The sequence below is a fragment of the Stomoxys calcitrans genome, chromosome 1, assembly GCF_963082655.1.
Source record: "Stomoxys calcitrans chromosome 1, idStoCalc2.1, whole genome shotgun sequence".
Classification (NCBI taxonomy): Eukaryota; Metazoa; Arthropoda; class Insecta; order Diptera; family Muscidae; genus Stomoxys; species Stomoxys calcitrans.
Window position 1 is genome coordinate 850417 of NC_081552.1, and position 20102 is coordinate 870518.

A 20102-nucleotide genomic window follows, 5' to 3' on the forward strand; every position below is an offset into this window, starting at 1 on the left:
CCAATCATAGAGTATTTCAAGAACTGAACTCTTCGTTAAAAAATACAACATTGTATGCGACAATTGAGAACAGAGTAGAACAGATAATCAAGACACCAAGTAACGAGATGAGTGAATGCACAAAAATGAGCCCTTCAGCAAACAGAAAGATTGATACGGATTTCAGTTGGTGCACGTTGTACAATGCATGTATTCGGGTTCATTTTGCTTCAGATAAAGTACTATTTTTCTTGTCGAAGGAAGGCAACGGTTTTGATTCGGCAAAAGCATGGCTAAACGCAAACACACACACCTATTTTTTTTTATATGAGAAAGCAAACAGTTTACAAATCATTTATGTGATTAGTTCATATTTTGAAAATGACAACGAGGCGCTTTCATATACAGCGAGTAATTTCTAATAATTCACTGTAGCGGCTTTGAATTCGAGATAAATATACTCCCAAGTACTGAATGGTGGTTATTTTTCAACATTATCTACTCAACAGCAACTTGTTCGTCTTACTCTATCTTGAGTGTCTCACACTTGAGTAGTCTTGAAATACAGCATGGGTTCAGTGTTTACGAGTTCAGCAAAAACAGTCACCAATGAAGGCCTTTGATGTCTATGATGCACGATATGACAAGACGGGTAGTTGGTGCCTTTAAGAAACCAATGGCCACCCAGTTCCCGCGGCGATCGAAGCTTGCTCACCTACAGGAGCTTGACGAGGATCGGTATCGGTTTTTCTTTCGGTGTACGCCCTTTTTACTGAAGATAAAAGCAGTGAGACAGTATTTGGCTCCTCAATATGCATGGTTTTATTCTGCACTCACAACGAATACACAGAAGCGACAAGAAGTGAAATAATTTTGAGTAATCCCTGGCAATTTTTTTCCAGTAAATATCTAACTTATACTTATATGTTGGAAAAACTTACCCAAAAAATTGAGGTCAGCCTACCAACAACCTAACAAGACAATCGAAACCTACCAATTTTGGTAGGAATCTACCGAAAACGGCAACACTATTCGTACTGCGCTTTCACACACTTTTCATTTGATTGCCATATTGGCCCATTCGGTAAACATTTAAATTTTGGACTGTACAAACTAAAAATCGGTGCAGGTTTTTACAATTTCTTTACAATTTTATCCTAACTGCATTTTATTTGTTTTGGAAAGGAAGGATAAAAGAATCCACACTGTCCACATCAAAGTTATCACAGACTATACTTGTTGCTGGTTTCCCAAAGATCCGCAGGGTTTAAAGACAAAAGGGAAAGGGGCAATAGATTATCTGAATCGTATCATAGTAGTGCGATATCGATGAATTTGAGCTCACACATTTGTTGGTTCAGTAAAAAACGGGTCCAAATTTAATTCCCAAACCCATTTTGTGAAGGTGGTATGGCCAACAAATACCCAACAGCATTCCCTCGAGTAAAAAAAGACACTATGTATTTTATTTTGTGTTTTTTTGTGAGAATATATTTTTTTATAGCTATAAGATAAGGATGTATTTAATTTGAATGATTCTAAAATGTATGGTTATGAATATGCATGAATGTGTTTGTTTCCTCATATGTACAACATTTGCACACGTGCGTGTGTGTGGTCGTTGACTTGCCTACACCCTGCAAACAGTTTTGATCGCCAAACAATCTTCCGCGAATCTTTTAGATGAAGGTTATGATCGCGTACGAGATCGTCTAAGAGTCGTAGATGATCCCCCCGTCGTGATTGTTTCTTGCAAATCTTCCATTTTCCATGTGAGCTGCTTACGAGCAGGTTGAAAGGTTGAAAAGAGGGTGCAGATATTAATCCGCCCCATGCCACTGTGGACATACACCTAAGCCAGTAATCGGCTTGTTGTGCTGCTTACGAGTAAGTGAGAAGAATCGCCCAAGAACTGTGGGGACAAGTATTAGTATTTTGGAAGATATAGATATGAAAGATCTAAACATGCTTTAGTTTGTTCATCAGAAACGTAACGACTCCGAAAAAACTTAAAAAATTTAACTTTCACTCGTCATACTAAGTACCAATCGCCATATAAGCCAAGTGAGAATTCTATTTGGTGTTGCTAAAGATGTCCACTCATAACAAAACATCGAATAACAAATACATATACATCGAAATACAAATCCTAAACGCACCACATATGAAAATAAAAGACATCGCGATAGGTTAACTCAGGCGATTTATACACAAATCTTCTGGACGATTACAACGCAATGAGTTGTGAGAGGAACGTCGCGCAGAGTTCCTTAAATTTCCGCACAGGCAATGGATTGTCCAATGATATTCTAGAAGAGTATTTCACGACACACATGAACGATTAAAACGCAATGAGTTGTAAGAGAATCGTAGCGAATGGATTGTCCACAAGCAATGGATTGTCCAATGACATCGTAGAAGGGTGCTGCGAAACTAATACGGAAGACCAATTGCGTAAAAATCTTCCAGAAGATTGTTTTATTCATCGCGGGCACGAATGCTTTTCCAAAATTATGAAAAATGTTTGCAGGGCACACACACACACACACACAGATATACAGATGGCCACATCAAGTCAAGTACTTATTTCATGGGTACAGATGCACTCGGTTATAATTTAGGGTATGTGGGTGTATCACAATTGAAGTTTCCTTGTTTTCTTTGCCAAATTTTGCTTCAGCTCCGCTTAGCCTTTTTAAACTGGCCCTTTGTAGGCGTTTTGAGCCAGTAGCGATACCAACACCATTTCCACCAGTATCAGAACGTTGATTATGGCTGCAAGTACAATGGAAATCGATGATGAACAGAGCAACTACTCATAAGGCGTTAAGATAGATACCCTCCATATGGGTAATAAGAGATGGGCTTTTGGATGAATGATGAGGGGGAGGTGAAGTGGAAGACGTTGGGAACACTTACTCTGTTTGTATATGGTGTGGTTGATTGGATAAAAGCCACCCAAGGGGATGTTATCCAATTGAGAGTTCAGCAGCATATACTGCAGCTTACACAGCAGCAGGATTAGCTGCAGACAAAACATTTTCCTCTGCAAAAGGGAACAAAGATGACCGTTAAAGGGTTGTAGGTGCGGTACCCTGCCACACCGTGGATATTCGTTATTGGCTTCACTTACCATCAGGCCATATTCGGAGTGAGTGGCATTCACCATACGCACTGCTATGTTCAGGGCCCAGATGCCAATCAGTATGGAGCACACTAGGAAGGGTATGAAGTAAAGGGAGACGCTTTCGTACAGCTCCTGCAATCAAACAAAAGATTCAGTTCAGTCCCAAGTGATTTTGGTTCCCTTTGATACCTTTTGCATGTAGTAGATGAGATTTAGGACCAGCATAATGCAGCCTTGCACAATGGGCATCTGCCACACCATGCAGCTCAGCAGGGAAAACTTGGCCTTGGACGGTACCAGACCTGGCAAGCACACACAGCAACAACAACAAGGCGGAGTGTTTATGGATACTGCCACACCGTCACTCTCCTTAACATAGTTCTGCTCGGAGCCCACATAGCGGAAACACAATTGACGTAACATGACTGCACCTACGGTGAAGCTTAAGTGCATAACGGTGTGGCACACCAGCCATCCTTTGGGCAAGTAGATTGTCACAAGTGCAGCACAGCAGATTACGGGATACAGTGAGCACAATACAATGGAGGCAAGTTGAACGCTGGGATCACAGCGTCTACGTATTTTCGAGACTGTGGAACAGAAAATGGATACGTTCAGCACCACTATCAGGGAGCCCACAAACATCGAAAGTATTACAAATGGTGTAAGATCTGAAACGAGTCAAAGTGTCCCTCATTTGTATGATACATGACGCATGTGTCTGAGGGGCTTACTCGTATAGTATTCCCACAAGGTGGGATGTGTATAGATCATCAGCAGGCGATCATCTTCCGTTTGGTTGCTATTATTTACGGAATCTGTCATTGCGCGATCCTTGGGATATCTCTTTTATGTTGATTACTTAGGCCAATAGTTCAATTTACACACATTTTTCTGGAAAGAAGAAAAGCTTTTAAAATTTAAATTTAAACACACACAACATAAACCTAGTGAAGAAGCTGGCATGTAAAGGGTGATTTTTTAGAGGTTAGGATTTTCATGCATTAGTATTTGACAGATCACGTGGGATTTCAGACATGGTGTCAAAGAGAAAGATGCTCAGTATGCTTTGACATTTCATCATGAATAGACTTACTAACGAGCAACGCTTGCAAATCATTGAATTTTATTACCAAAATCAGTGTTCGGTTCGAAATGTGTTCATTCACCGTAACGTTGCGTCCAACAGCATCTTTGAAAAAATACGGTCCAATGATTCCACCAGCGTACAAACCACACCAAACAGTGCATTTTTCGGGATGCATGGGCAGTTCTTGAACGGCTTCTGGTTGCTCTTCACTCCAAATGCGGCAATTTTGCTTATTTACGTAGCCATTCAACCAGAAATGAGCCTCATCGCTGAACAAAATTTGTCAAAATTTGAACACATTTCGAACCGAACACTGATTTTGGTAATAAAATTCAATGATTTGCAAGCGTTGCTCGTTAGTAAGTCTATTCATGATGAAATGTCAAAGCATACTGAGCATCTTTCTCTTTGACACCATGTCGGAAATCCCACGTGATCTGTCAAATACTAATGCATGAAAATCCTAACCTCAAAAAAATCACCCTTTATTTAGGGCAGGAGCTGGCCGCATATGACTTGAAGTCACAAACTAGGAGCTGTGGAAGCGGCACCATTAATAGCTTTGTTGTCATTGGCTCATTGTGGCTCTTTTAACAAGCCACTACCTGGTCTGAAGAAGATGGAAAGCTTTGAGGCTGGAAGCAACGAGTTCGTTAGAAACAACAAATGTTTTTAGAGAGGTTTGAGCAAATTGGTGAATGAATATACACCCATGGACAACATCACGTTGTCCATATTGATCCCATTGATTCGAAAAAGTGGATCAATATACCGATGTTATCAGTCAAACCACAAATTTACCACAAACTATTTGTGACCAAATTTTTTGTTAACAAGTAAAAAGGTGTTAAGTTTGGCCGGGCCGAACTTTGGATACCCACCACCTCGGGTATATATGTAAACCACCTTTCGTCAAAATCCGGCGAAAAATGCATACCGTATGCCCCATAGCAACTATATCGAAATATGTTCCGATTTGGACCAAATACTTATAAGTACTAGTCATTGTTCAGTTGTGTATAACAAAATATTGATCTTTTAAGTAGCTACATCTAAACCATATACGACACAAAATCGGACAATAAATGTGCCTTTTATGGGCGCAAGACCAAGTCTGGACCGATCTGGGCCAAATTGACGAAGGATATCAAGTGGCCTAACACAACTCACTGTCCCAAATTTCAGAAAAATCGGATAATAAATGTGGCTTTTATGGGCCTAAGTTCATAAATCGGCTGTTCGGTCTATATGGGGGCTATATCAAGATATAGTCCAATATGGTCCATCTTCGAACTTAACCTGCCTATGGGCAAGACAAGAATCTGTGCAAAGTTTCAGCTCAATATCTCTCTTTTTATACCCACCACCATAGGATGGGGGGTATACTAATTTCGTCATTCTGTTTGTAACTACTCGAAATATATATCCGAGACCCCATAAAGTATATATATTCTTGATCGTCGCGACATTTTATGTCGATCTAGCCATGTCCGTCCGTCCGTCAGTCTGTCGAAAGCACGATAACTTGCGAAGGAGTAGAGCTAGCCGCTTGAAATTTTACACAAATACTTCTTATTAGTGTAGGTCGGTTGGTATTGTAAATGGGCTATATCGGTCCATGTTTTGATATAGCTGCCATATAAACCGATCTTGGGCCTTGACTTCTTGAGCCTCTAGAGTGCGCAATTCTTATCCGATTGAAATGAAATTTTGCACGACGTGTTTTGTTATGATATCCAACAACTGTGCCAAGTATGGTCCAATTCGGTTCATAACCTGATATAGCTGTCATATAAACCTATCTTGGGTCTTGACTTCTTGAGCCTCTAGAGGGCGCAATTCTTATCCGATTTGAATGAATTTTAGCACGAAGTATTTGGTTATGCAATCCAACAACTGTGCCAAGTATGGTTCAAATCGGGTCATAACCTGATATAGCTGTCATATAAACAGATCTTGGGACTTGACTTCTTGAGCTTCTAGAGGGCGGATTTCCTATCCGATTTGGCTGAAATTTTGCATGACGTATTTTATTCTTACTTTCAACAACTGTGTCAAATAGGGTTCAAATCGGTCCATAACCCGATATAGCTGCCATATAAACCGATCTGGGATCTTGACTTCTTGAGCCTCTAGAGGTCGCAATTATTGTCCGATTTGCCTGAAATTTTGTACGACGGATCCTTTCATGACCATCACCATACGTTTTTATTATGGTCTGAATCGGTCTATAGCCCAATACAGTTCCCATATAAATCGATCTCTCTACTTTACTTCTTGGGCCCCCAAAGGGCGCAATTCTTATTCGAATTGGCTGACATTTTACACAGGTCTCCAACATATAATTTAATTGTGGTCCAAACCGGACCATATCTTGATATCGCTCTAATAGCATGGCAAATCTTTTCTTATATCCTTTTTTGCCTAAGAAGAGATGCCGGGAAAAGAACTCGACAAATGCGATGGTATATGTTGGAGGGTATGTAAGATTCGGCCCGGCCGAACTTAGCACGCTTTTACTTGTTTCTATTATTTAAGCCACAATAATATCTATAAACTGCGATATATAAAAAAAACATATTTTGTAATTTTTTATACCCAATACCATAGAATGGGGGCATACTAATCTAGTCATTCCGTTTGTAACACCTCAAAATATTGATCTAGGATCCCATAAATTAAATATATATTCTTGATCGTCTCGACATTTTCAGTCGAATTAGCTATGTCCGTCCGTCCGTCTGTCGAAATCACGATAGCGGTCGAACGCGCAAAGCTAGCCGCCTGAAAATTTGCACAGATAATTAATATTGATGTAGGTCGTTGGGGATTGCCAATGTGCCATATCGGTTCAGATTTGGATATAGCTCCCATATAAACCGATCTCCCGATTTGCCTTCTTGAGCCCCTGGAAGCCGTAATTTATGTCCAATTTGGCTAAAATTTGTTTACATAATGTTCTTTTATGACTTCCAATAAATTTGCTAAGTACAGCCTCAATCGGCCTATAACCTGCTTTTACTTGTTACTAATTAGAGCACACAACAAGCCGATTACTGTCTTAGGTGTATGCCCATAGTGGTATGAGGCGGATTAATATCCGCACCCTCTTTTCAACCTAACCTACCCTAAATATACAATTCATGGTTGGAGTTTTTCCAATAGTCCTACAAAATACCCTTCCATATATGAGGCATTCTCTGAAAAAAGGCCACTTTAAATAAGTGCTCATATTTTTTTTTTTGGCAACTATGTATATGTATGTTTTAGTTCATATAAAAAAAGAAAGAGAGAGTTTAGGTGCGTGTAATGCAGAGCTGCCACACTGTCAGTATTCTAACTTTTCAACCGAATAATTTTCAAAGCGCTACATCTTTCAAACAAGTGAATGGATTCAAAAACGCCCCAAAAGTTTTTTCTGCAGAATTTACTAAATTTTAAAACTATGCACATATCACAAACCTCGTATTTAGTGATTTGCAAAGATATGGCACGGATTGTTCTGTTACGACTTCAAACATTGTTCTAAAACCGGTTCCAATATAAACCGGTATCCTGATTTCACGTCTAGAGCTCCTCGAAACCGCAATTTTTGTCCGATTTGGTTAAAATTTTACATGTAGTGTTCTGTGTCATGTACGGTTCATAACCTGATATAGCTCCCATATAAACCGATCTCTAGATTATCCTTGACCGGCTGCTAGAAGCTTTAATTTTTGCCTGATTTGGCAGAAATTAGGTATGTAGAGTAAAATAATGACCTTTAACAAAACTTGTTATGTGTAAAGTTCTTGCAGAATCCATAATGGTGGCTTCCTAAGATTCGGCCTGGCCGAACTAAGTACGTTTAATAGGTGGTGGGTATCCAAAGTTCGGCACCTATTTACTTGTATTTATTAAAATTATTTATCGTTTTCGTATATGAAACGTGTGTTTTGCATTCCATTGAAATGCTTAATATCGATAAATTCTCAAAATCCTTCTGTTACTGTGAAATGGATAAACATATTGCAATTTTTTTTCATGGAAATTTTAGTCACTAATGGGTCCAGGGAGAGACTCATCAGCGATAACATTTGTTCATAAAACAAGAGCTTAACTTTGTATTGCTTGCCAAAACTTTGTATTGCTTGCCGTTTAGATATTGGGTTGCCCAAAAAGTAATTGCGGATTTTTCATATAGTCGGCGTTGACAAATTTTGACAGCTTGTGACTCTGTAATTGCATTCTTTCTTCAGTCAGTTATCAGCTGCGACTTTTAGCTTGCTTTAGAAAAAAAAGTGTAAAAAAAGTATATTTGATTAAAGTTCATTCTAAGTTTTATTAAAAATGCATTTACTTTCTTTTAAAAAATCCGCAATTACTTTTTGGGCAACCCAATATTTTTCTGCAGATATCTTATGGTGATTTCGATTCAGTGAGGTTTTGTTAGGCCCTTCGACATCCTTCTTCAATTTAGTCCAGATTTTCATATAGCTGCCATATAGACCAATCTCTCGATGTAAGATCTTGCGCCCATAAAAGGCGCATTTATTGCCGATTTTGGAAAAATGTGTGACACTGAGTTATGTTAGGCCCCTTGACATATTTCTGCAATTTGGCCCAGATCGGACCATATTTGGATATTACTGCCATATAGGCCGATCTCTCGATTTAAGGTCTTGGGCCCATGAAAGGCGCATTTATTGCCCGATGTCACCGAAATTTGGGACAGTGAGGTTTTGTAAGGCTGTTCGACATCCTTCTTCAATTTGGCCCTAATTGGTCTAGATTTGGATATAGCTACCATATAGACCGATCTCTCGACTTAAGGTTTTGGGACAGTGAGTTGTGTTGGGCTCTTCGACAGTTATCTGCAACTTGGCTTAAATCGGTCCATATTTGGATATAGCTGCTATATAGATACAGTCTTGGCCTCATAAAAGCCACATTTATAATCTGATTTTGCTGAAATTTGACACAGAGACTTATGTAAGGTTTTTCGACATCCGACATCGGTCTATATTTACATATATCTATCAAAGGGACCAATGTTTTGTTGTACAAAATTGAACAATGGCTTGTACTTATCAGAGCGTATTTCGATAGAGCTGCTATGGGGGCATAAATTATGCATTTTTCACTGGATTATGACGAAATGTGGTTTACATATATACCCGAGGAGGTGGGTATCCAAACGCCTTCTTACTTGTTCTTTCTGCTTCATCCTGAGAAAGTATTGCTTGACATATCAGTGACAACTTTTTTTCGATGTTTACCAATTCACAGAGATCGTTTGGCTTCCACTACCATACCTTGACTTAAGTGCTATTGGTTCAAAAAGAGAAACTAGAAGGAGTATTTACTTCTCTCCTTCCCTTAAGGTCTCAAGTGAGTCTAACGACTCAACAACGGGCACCGAATATAAATTACCAATCACCTAAATTAAGCCGACAAGCTGCCATGTATGACGGCAATTAGGAAATATTTTAAGTTTGGGTTTATTTTCGACTAGAATGATGGAATGGAACTTGCAGTTTGCTTGTCTGTCTGCTTCGCAATATAAGATGCCAGATGCAAGACTGTCAAATCATCTCTTGTCCCCACTGAGTTTTAAATTGGAGCTTTAGTTTTTGTTTTGAATCAAAGCAGTGTGGGATTATTGCGAGCCAGCGTCAGATCTACACTGCAACCGGTTTCAAGATGACAAACTCAGATTGTGGCTTGGCGTTAAAGCCCTGCTTGTTAAAATTTTTTTCTTTTGGATTGCGGCTGCTGGATGGCATACATGAATGATACAAGTAAACAAAGTTATGACCTTGACATCATTTTTCAGTTTTTGGCTTCAGTTTTTTTCAATGGCCATCGAGATGAGGTCATTCGTTTCAAGCCTATTTTTAATGAATGCATTATAATAACGGTCGATGCTCTCGATGTGAGCAGCTGCAAATGTGTACCTGTCTGCCTAACTGGTAGGTCGATCGTTTGAATGTTTTAATAAATTCTTAGAAATTGTAATAAATTATGCAGATTTCCATAACCGTTAGAAGAAGCATAATTTGTGAGAAATTTTAACACCGAAAAGAAGAAGAAAGAGAAGAAGAAGAACAGAAGAAATGCTGCCAGGTTTAGTTAGGGTATAACTAAGGCTTACAATTATGTTATGCGATATACGGCGTTTGCGCATGTCCTTTTTGATCTATGACTCTCTTCGTGGAGTCCATGCAAGGAGTATGAAATTCTTGTTTTAACAGCAAATATTGCTGCCGCACAAAATGCTGATTGAATGTCATGTTAATTGTTGGTTGTTATGCATATTTCGCATTCGCCATTCTTAAATACCTCAAAGCATCATCACGATGAAGCGCAACCCATCCAACCCTGCTCATCACTATTACCGATTCATGTTGACTCTACGGTCTGGCATTGATTGCTAATGGTGGAGGCGAGTAGAAGGAGTTGTGCCCTTAATCATCGCAAGACAACAAAGTGAAGTAGACAAGTGTTTGCCATTAATTGGCTGATAATTAAAAAGTGGGCTTCGTTGATGCTTCTCCGGTTGTAAATATTGATGTTCCATTCCTTGTTGTTGCTAACAACAGCGGCAAACACAAAATTGGCCAATTAACTGCTTAGAACAATAACAAAATCGAAGCTGATGGACTCTTGTCAAGGTCTGTGAGTGCAAACAAGCACCGCCGTCATGATAAGAAGAAAGTTAATGGGAGCAATGAAATTGGAGAAAATTATTCCAATTTCTATGACAATCAATTGTGTCTGTATCTGGTAATCATCATCAACGACAATCTGGTTGACGAGGAATGCTTTACTTCGAACAGTGGTTTGGACCAACTGAGATGTGAAAATAGGGCAAATTAAAAAAATGTAACTATCACGTTCAACTAAGATGACAGATAAGAATGCAACAAACAAATCCTCTTGAATGTCATATGGAACAAAATGTTGCTTAAAAGTGCAATACCGTGAGCACCTGTCATTCCTACACTCAGAAACAAATGGGGCTCATCAAATAAAGTAAAACACTTATTCCAAAGAAGTTAGCAAATTTTAAACTAATTTGGTTAAATTTTGATCAAAACAAGGAACAAATGCAAATTTTTAGTAAGTTTTACTCATCTGTAATTAGTGGAAAATAGTTCATAAACTTGGTTTTGGGAAGTCATTTCACTCGCCCAAGTTTCTTCTCTACAAGCTAAATATTCCTATAGCAAACAACGTTTTTATTAATTACCCAATATAAGCATGTTGTTATGTTGACTTCAAGGCTTGCCACAAACCTATATTCTTCAATTTGAATAAATATTCATTCGAAATAGTTTACGAATTTCCCATATTTGAGTATTATTGAATAAATTTAGTTCAATTACAAGTTTTAACTTAGAATTTTATTTAAAATAATCTTTGGTTGAGAGATTTTGTAACAGAGATGATTATCCATTATTCTCAGTACCAAACGTAGCTTTAATGCAATTATTGGGTTGCCCAAAAAGTAATTGCGGATTTTCCATTTAGTCGGCGTTGACAAATTTTTTAACAGCTTGTGACTCTGTAATTGCATTCTTTCTTCTGTCAGTTATTAGCTGTTACTTTTAGCTTGCTTTAAAAAAAAAGTGTAAAAAAGTATATTTGATTAAAGTTCATTCTAAATTTTATTAAAAGTGCATTTACTTTCTTTTAAAAAATCCGCAATTACTTTTTGAGCAACCCAATATAAGGGTGCTTCTTAGACACATTATTTGCCAGTCATACAATAATCGCATGCTTAAACACTAGGAATATCATAATACATGAACGTTTGATTTGTGACTTCACTTTGTAAGGGATAAAAAGATCCATGTTAGAAACCCTAAAGGTTTATATGACAGCTATATCAGGTTATGGACCGATCTCAACCATACTCAGCACAGTTGTTGGAAGCACCCCACTCAAAATTTCAGCCAAAGCGGACAAGCATTGTGCCCTCTAGTGGCTCAAGAAGTTAAGATCCAAGATCGATTTATATGGCAGCTATATCAAAACATTGACCGATATAGCCCATTTATAATCCCAACCGACCTACACTAACAGGGGTATTTTTGCAAAAATTTCAAGCGGCTAGCATTACTCCTTCGACAGTAAGCGTGCTTTCGATAGACAGACAGACAGACGGGCGGGCATGGCTAGATCAACTTAAAATGTCCTGACGATCAAGAATATACAATATATACTTTATGGGGTTTTAGACGAATATTTCGAGGAGTTACAAACAGAATGACAAAATTAGTCTACCCCCATCCTATGGTGGAGGGTATAATTAAAGAACTATGGTTAAGTTTATTTGGCCGTAAGCTTTATTCAGTTTTCCACGACAGGAGGGGGTAAACAAGATTACCTTTGAATAATTACAACGATACGTAATACCATGAAAGAATAGACTGTAGTGTTTAAGCGAACGATAACGAGTGAACACAACTTCTAGATGGAGAAAGGTTCGTAAAAATCAGACATTTCAACTACAAAGTTGCACTTAAAGGGAGTAGAAAGATTCAAACGAGAACTTCAATCAAGCAGGGGTCAATAAACCCGGATCAGACGAATATACGAAATTAAAATCGAATGTTTAAATTGAACCTAAACAATATGAAATAAAATTACGAAGATAAATTTGGTGAGCCACGATATCCATCTCTTCTTTCTGTTCAAATTATATTTTCCATTCTGGTCTCAGAATATAAGAAATTTAATATGCTTCAGTGCTATAGCAGCAATTGCAACTCTATAAAAGTATAACATATTTGACAAAGAGTTTTATATTACAAAGGCACACTAATGTAAATTGTAACATAGTACAGCAAAGCGTTTAGCGAAAGGTGTATTTCGTTCAATTCTCAACAGAAATCAGTTTTCATCGCATTAGCAATTGAAAAATCCAAATTTATTCTTTTGTTTTACTGATCTTTATTTAAATTTGTTTGTAGGAACTTCTAAAATTGAAATGTGATCTACAATTTATGCAGCGGAGGAATATTTTAACACAAATGATTTCGCAAAGGATTCATACTACTAATTACAGGCGGACGTAAAGGTGTACGGTGGATGGTAAGTCTTGGATTGAAAATAAGACAACGTACCTATACTGGACACTTTCATTGCTTTTCCAGCAGTCTATAAAATATTGAGGATATGGCATAACGGAACTTCTGGGAAACTATGGTGCTTACGACATATTTGGGAATTTTTTCCAAAGCCATTGATAACTAAAGGTGTGAAAGTTTTTATTTTAATTGTCAATATATGTGCAATTTATAATCGCAATGTGTAAATTTGAAATATATCAATAAAATAAAACAAAGGATTGTTATGAGAATGAATAGTGCATGTACAATTAAATGAATTATTTCATGCGCATTGGTTAAAACTGAAAGGAATAGAGGTCGTGGTTTGCCAAAGTTTTGTTCAGATGTATAACCGCACAGTAAATATTTCGGATATTTTATTCCACCAACTGTGTTGATTTCAGTTCAAAATATCTTTCACGATTGTTCATCATATACACTGAATAAAGAATAACGAAGTTCACTTGAACTTATATTTTAGGTCTACATTAACTAAAAATTAATAAAAATGTCTTTAGTGCTAAATGAAGTTCAACTTTATTCGAAAGTAGTTTATTTTAACTCAATCATTGAGTCACTTTTTGTTTCAGTGTAGCATTAAGGAATTTTTATCTCGTCACTATTTAGGCAGTACATTTTTCATTGGAGTTTATATAGCCTGTCTGACAAATGTTGTCATGTTCTTGATTCGAAAGTTTGTTTATCTAATCTGATTTGATTGCAGACTCATGCAGGTCATGCATGAGTCAAATCCCAATTGTTAAGCAAATCTTATTTTATGAAAGCTCGAGATTTATATATAGATTTATTATAAGGCATTTTTGTTGCTTTAAGCATAGACACCTCAATCCATATCCATTAAAATTTGCTTTATATGAAAAAAAAAGTCTTTTTAACTCTTCATTGGAGTATTTTCTTTTCGAGACTTTTCTGCATCGGGCAAAGTTTTGACAACGATACACTGCAGTTGCTATTGCAATGGAAGTTGTTGGTAACACATGGTCTGAAAAGTTCATATGTAAATTGCGCCATAAATTCAAAGTTTATAATAATTTTGCCAATTGCAAATTTGCCCATGAAAATTCCATTAAGGAACCGAGCAAAACTAAAAATGCAAAAAACGAGAATGAAAAACTCTTCAAATAAGAAGATATAAAAAAAATTTATTTGAGGTCCGCCTTCAACCAACCGATGTTTTCGTACGAAGTTTTTTTTAACAAATAGATGCTACATATAAAAATTAGAATTTGGTTACGTAAGCAAATTGGATTTGTTTTGATTGGGGCACCAAAATAGAATAAGATCCTAAAGGAACATAACTGAGAGCTCATCTATCAACGGCAGGTATCACAGACATGGACATACGCTAAGTACCGTTAGTATTTAATAAGAGGCATTAAAAAAAACTATATCTGCAGAGTGGATCTAAAAAGAGCCGACTTGGGTCGCCCTTATTCGTTTCAATTGTTCTTCAGTAAAGTATCCTGAATACAAAAAGCTAAATTTCAGCTGCACAAACTTGCACACATTCAATATTTTGGATTAATTTGTAACAAATTGCTTTTTCGGCCCCCTTTTGGAAACAGGGTTAAAAACACCTTAAAATTGGGTTTCTAGCATATCTGAATACACCAACACCCAAAACTTTACATTAACCCCAAAATCAGTAAAACGGAAAACACAATTCAGGAATAACGTCGTAAGTTAAATTAAATGCCTTTTATAGACATTAGAACTCAAATCAAGAGATTGCTTCATATGGGAGCTATAGCGAGTTATATAACGATTTGGACCATACTTTGTGGAGTTTTTAAGAAAATTTCAGGCAAGTCGGATAATATTGGTTGCCCAAAAAGTAATTTCGGATTTTTTAAAAGAAAGTAAATGCATTTTTAATAAAAATTAGAATGAACTTTAATTAAATATACTTTTTCACACTTTTTTTCTAAATCAAGCTAAAAGTAACAGCTGATAACTGACAGAAGTAAGAATGCAATTACAGAGTCACAAGCTGTGAAAAAATTTGTCAACGCCGACTATATGAAAAATCCGCAATTACTTTTTGGGCAACCCAATAATTGCTCAAGATGTTAAATGGGGATATCGGCCTATATATGATAGCTATATCAACTTAGAGACCGTTTTGTACCATACTTGTGGTAGTTGTTGGCACTCCCAACAGATGTCACCATGCAACATTTCAGACAAATTGGGTAATAATTAAGTCGGGAAATCGGCTTATATAACAGCTAGGGTTGCCTATCATATTTCGCAATCTGCCAACTGACAGCTCTATCGTAAAGCTTTAAATTTTTGAGGTTCTGAGTACGTATCAGAACGTTTTGACATACGGGCGCTATTTGTGTTGTTTACAGTAACTTAAAAGATGCATCTCGCCCAAAAATGGATTTAAATCGTGAACATATTCGTGCGATTATTTTTTACAACTTTCGACGGGGATTAACTCAACAACAGTGCATCGATGAACTTAATTCAAGTTTTGCCAATGAAGCTCCATCATGGACCAGTGTTTATCGATGGTATGGTGAATGCAACCGAGGCCGTAGTTCACTCCAAAAACCATTGATGCTGTGCACCAACTGATATTGCAAGATCGTCATGCATCTTATCGTGAGATTGAGACAAACTTAGGCATCAGTGGGACCATATAGCTCCCATATCTTAGCAGAATCCATGGTGGTCGGTTCCCAAGATTCGGCCCGGCCGAACTTTGCACGCTTTTACTTGTTTATTTTAAAGTGTTGTATCTTTGGTAGAACCCTTCGAATAAGGAAAAATCTTTAAATTTCGGTCAACTTTTTTTCTATGCAATGATCTGCATCAATAAGAAGTACCTGTGCAAGATTTCAAGTAGATATCCTTATTCGTTCGACCGCTAGATTGACTTAGAATATGGAGTCGCAGAGGAGTTACAAACGGGATGACTAGCAGTGAGTAGAAAATCATAAAATTTGGCGGCTATGGTTCGCCATATGTCTAGAGGAAGCCATAGAAGAAAATATTGTTCAACATTTTGAGACTATCGGTCGAGAAGATCTTAACCGATTGCTGTGCTTTAAGCTAATTGGTAATATTATTCTAATATTAGCAAAATCGAGCGAACATTTATGCATGTGGGAGCTATATCCAAAACTGAATCAATTGCCAAATTTCGAGATAATCGAATCAAATCTGGAAGTGTTTCTGAGTTGATTGTTATTCCCTTACACTGGGTCGCTCTCTTCTCCAACCAGGTTTTACAAAAAAAAATTCACTTTGTTATAACCAGTGTTGCCACTCGAGAAAATTATTTCCTACCAAAATTTAAGAAAAATCTACCAAATCTGACCAAAACTTACCAAATTTTCTAAAAGTCAAAAAATGGGTACTTGCTTTTATACCCACCACCGAAGAGTTGCCATTTTTACTATTCCATTTGCAACTCATTAAAAAAATATACACTCCACAAAATATACATACCAGGATCGTCGTTGTATTGATAGACGATCTGTTGAAATTACTCTACAGCCTAAATATAAAGGATGGCTTTTATCTTGATATAGCACCGTTTCTATCAATCTCCCGATAAGAAATCGCATTGCGAGTTCATAAAAGTTTTATTTTTGCCCCGATTTCAATGAACAACCGTGTGAGTTTGGATAAAGCGATCTTCCAATTTAGGGGTTTAAGCCAAAAATACAATGAGTTGCATGGACCTCTTAACATCTCAAGATCTGCCCACATTTGTATGCGGATGCCATAAAGTCCTATTTTCCGACTGAATGCATCAAATGCACCAAAGCCGCACTTCATCTCTCAACACTCACATTCGTTACAGTTACAGTCGATTTCAGAACTTTTCCCTTAAACATAAAGAAGTGCCCCTCGACATCCGTGGTTTTATTCTACACGAATACACAGAAACGACATTCGTTCAGTAATAAACTTGGTTTTATGTGTTGGAAAAACCCACCAAAAATAGAGGTCAGCCCATCAACCTACCAAGAGAATAAAAATCCCCCAATTTTGGTAGGAACCTACCAAAAACGGCAGCAATGTGTAGTCAATTGCCCCTAATATACAGGACCTAAACTGGAGAATAAGTTACCTGTCACAGGACATAACCTACTGGGAATGAAAAGTTTCAATTGTCATAAATTACGATTCTTAATTATTTTTTAAAAAGTCGCATATCCGTTAAATATATCTGTTAACTAATGTTATCTCCCTTAAAAGTACTTGCAAAGTATACTCTTCTGCCCCAGGACCTATCCATCCTACAATGTTAGAATTCGTCACCTCGTGCGACTAACTCTTATAAAAGTGATAGGTTTTTCCATGTAAGGGGACGAGAACTGGGACCGGTCCCTATCACCAGAGGACCTATCCCGTGACAGGTTTGGGACCTGTCCCACTTCCCATAGGGTGGTTATAACTCCCTGTACCATAGTTGGCCCACTTCAGTACTCAGTTACATGGCAGTTACGATGGCACATTGTAATCGACCAGTTTAAAATTCCGATGAAACATTCAAACAGAGGGAACTGCTGTTAAAATAAGCCAAACGTGTAGGTTGGTCCATATGGAGGCAAATTTGTTGTATACTCGAGTGCCCCAATAAATGAATGTTCAAACATAATTTAAGTCTCTTTTGAATAGCGTAGTCATAGCGTTGGTGGGCAAACAAATTTATTGCATTGCTGCAGAAGCCATAATGAACCAATATTTGTTTTGTGTGTATGTGTGTGTGTGTGTGTGTGTTTGTTAAATATTTTCAAGCATTGACCACACCGGCCCCATGAGAATCAATTAGAATCTATTATAATTTTGTTGTGATTCCTTTTACGCAAATTTAGTATTTGCTTGTTAAAGTGTGAAAAATTATCCAATTGGTGGTCGTAGCAGTGTATGGCACTTTACAGCCGGTCGGCCGTTCCCAAAAATAGTTGTGGCCGAGACAATGAAAAAATCACACAAAATTCTTAGTCAAGCAGCGATTTCTGTGTCCTCGCAAAAACAACGTCGTTCAAATTGTGCAGGTCTTGTTCGCATTGGCAGTCGTTCACATCACATCTGCACGTTTTCTTGTCAACGTGCTGCATTGCGTTGTGACGTAGACATTCACGCATGTATGTACCTGGGTACATGGCCACTGCATAGTCGGTCATGTGTATGTCTGCAGCGTACCCAATGCTGATAGTCCTCTCTAACCAGAATGCACAGCCGGATCTATTTCGCAACACACTGTGTCGAAAATTGTAATGCATTTTTTTTTTGGCACACTAAAGCAAAGGTTATTCCGTGGACGGTGTGAGAATCATCGCCAATTCCGTCTTAGTCGCACCATCATGGTGACACATACATATTACACATCATGCCAATTTGCCATTAGAGCATCTAATGGGCCAGCCGGCTCGTCTCTAGCCCATTGTGTGCCGTTGGACGGAGTCGAGGTGTATGAAGGCGACTGCCCGTATGCGTTGGACCACTTTCAATTTGAAAGGGATGGAGCTTTCGGGTGGCTAAAGGCCATTGGTACTGTGATGTGAAAATTGCTAGGTGGTTAACACATGCCACTGTTGACACAAGGGATCATCATCGGAATGCGGAAGAGGATGAACCTTTTCTGGTGGTGCCACACATACAAGCGAAACAATTTCATGTTGAGTGACCAAAACAAACAAAATCAGGCCGTTAATGGGAAAAGTGAAAAGCCATCTGAGGATTTGTTTACATGGCATTGCATAACATTTCGTAAGTCAATACGGCGGCCGACGCTCTGTGTAAACAGAAACCAGTCTCCAACTGGGTCAGCAGTGATTTCAAATGCTGCAGCTCTTGCGTTTTCTTGAAAATTACAAATCTTTGCAAATGCACACACATATGTACGGGCATACATACTTGAACACGGGTAAACAAATGACGCACATGCAGGCAGCAGCGGCTACGGCTATTGTTATGCGAGTACTCGCGCAGCTGCCAGTTTCATGCTCTTTGAGATTTTAGCAATTTCTTGGTTAAATGTGAGAATTGAATTTTTCCGCACCCGAATTGAGCGATGACGAGTTTTCTTAACACACACAGCACCTACCACGACCGAGTTCAGTGAGCAACCAAGTGCAACTGATCGTTGCTGCTTGGTGGTCTTCAGGCGCCAGCCAGATTTACGAAACTTACAAAAGAAACGCTCGATCGTCTTACACACGTACTCAAACACTTAGCCTAAGCGATAGGTAGATGGGTAGTTGTTGGCTGTTATTACCCTGTACTCTCTGACAGTCTGTGAAAAGTACCAACGAGTGGCATTTGTGTGTTGGCGAATTGCGGCTGGGTAAGCCATACAGGCGGACAAAGAGCCAATGTTTTGGCGTTCAGCAAGCATTGCAGTCTACACCTAACATCTCTCATTTACAAGGTTTAGCTAACAAAACTCACACACACACACACACACACACGCACCCAAACACATATCTTCGCCTTTCTTAGTCAAGCTTAAGAAGCTGAGGTTTGCCTATGCGAATAATACGGTCGACTAACAAAGTTAACAACATAAGTAAGCATTTATTTGAACATTAGAGTGCGCCGCAATTTATTGTGCCCAAGCCAACATTTGCTCTCTGCACCCAGCAACTCTGATCTCTCCTAAAGATTAAGTAAATAACAGCCATGCCAGTCGGTTATGTCATGGCTTGGTCTCTCCTAGATATGTGAAAGAAAATGCCTTATGCCTCGATGCACACTGGTTCCATGTGTATGGGAAGGTGCGACAAAAATAGTTTTAGTTGAGCTATCGACTTCAAATTTATGGGTA

General features: G+C 38.2%; 1 protein-coding gene and 1 long non-coding RNA gene across 3 annotated transcripts; one reads left to right on the forward strand and one right to left on the reverse strand.

The window, feature by feature from the left end:
- Nucleotides 1–1442: 1442 nt before the first annotated feature.
- On the reverse strand, nt 1443–19442 carry LOC106096200 (organic solute transporter alpha-like protein). Of its 2 annotated transcripts, none has more exons than XM_013263836.2 (6): nt 19383–19442; nt 3841–4000; nt 3296–3777; nt 3113–3238; nt 2899–3025; nt 1443–2754 (listed from the first exon to the last, which is right to left on the reverse strand). In XM_013263836.2, exons 2-6 carry the CDS (start codon nt 3929–3931, stop codon nt 2675–2677), a joined length of 906 nt encoding a protein of 301 aa, XP_013119290.1. In that variant the 5' UTR covers nt 3932–4000; nt 19383–19442; the 3' UTR covers nt 1443–2674. The 2 variants fall into 2 exon arrangements, with proteins under 2 accessions (XP_013119290.1, XP_013119289.1); XM_013263835.2 differs by having other exon boundaries at nt 19193–19425.
- On the forward strand, nt 12624–13546 carry LOC106096201 (uncharacterized). Its single transcript, XR_001222874.2, has 3 exons — nt 12624–12843; nt 13154–13274; nt 13337–13546. It is a non-coding gene; the product is annotated as an uncharacterized LOC106096201 (long non-coding RNA).
- Nucleotides 19443–20102: the final 660 nt, after the last annotated feature.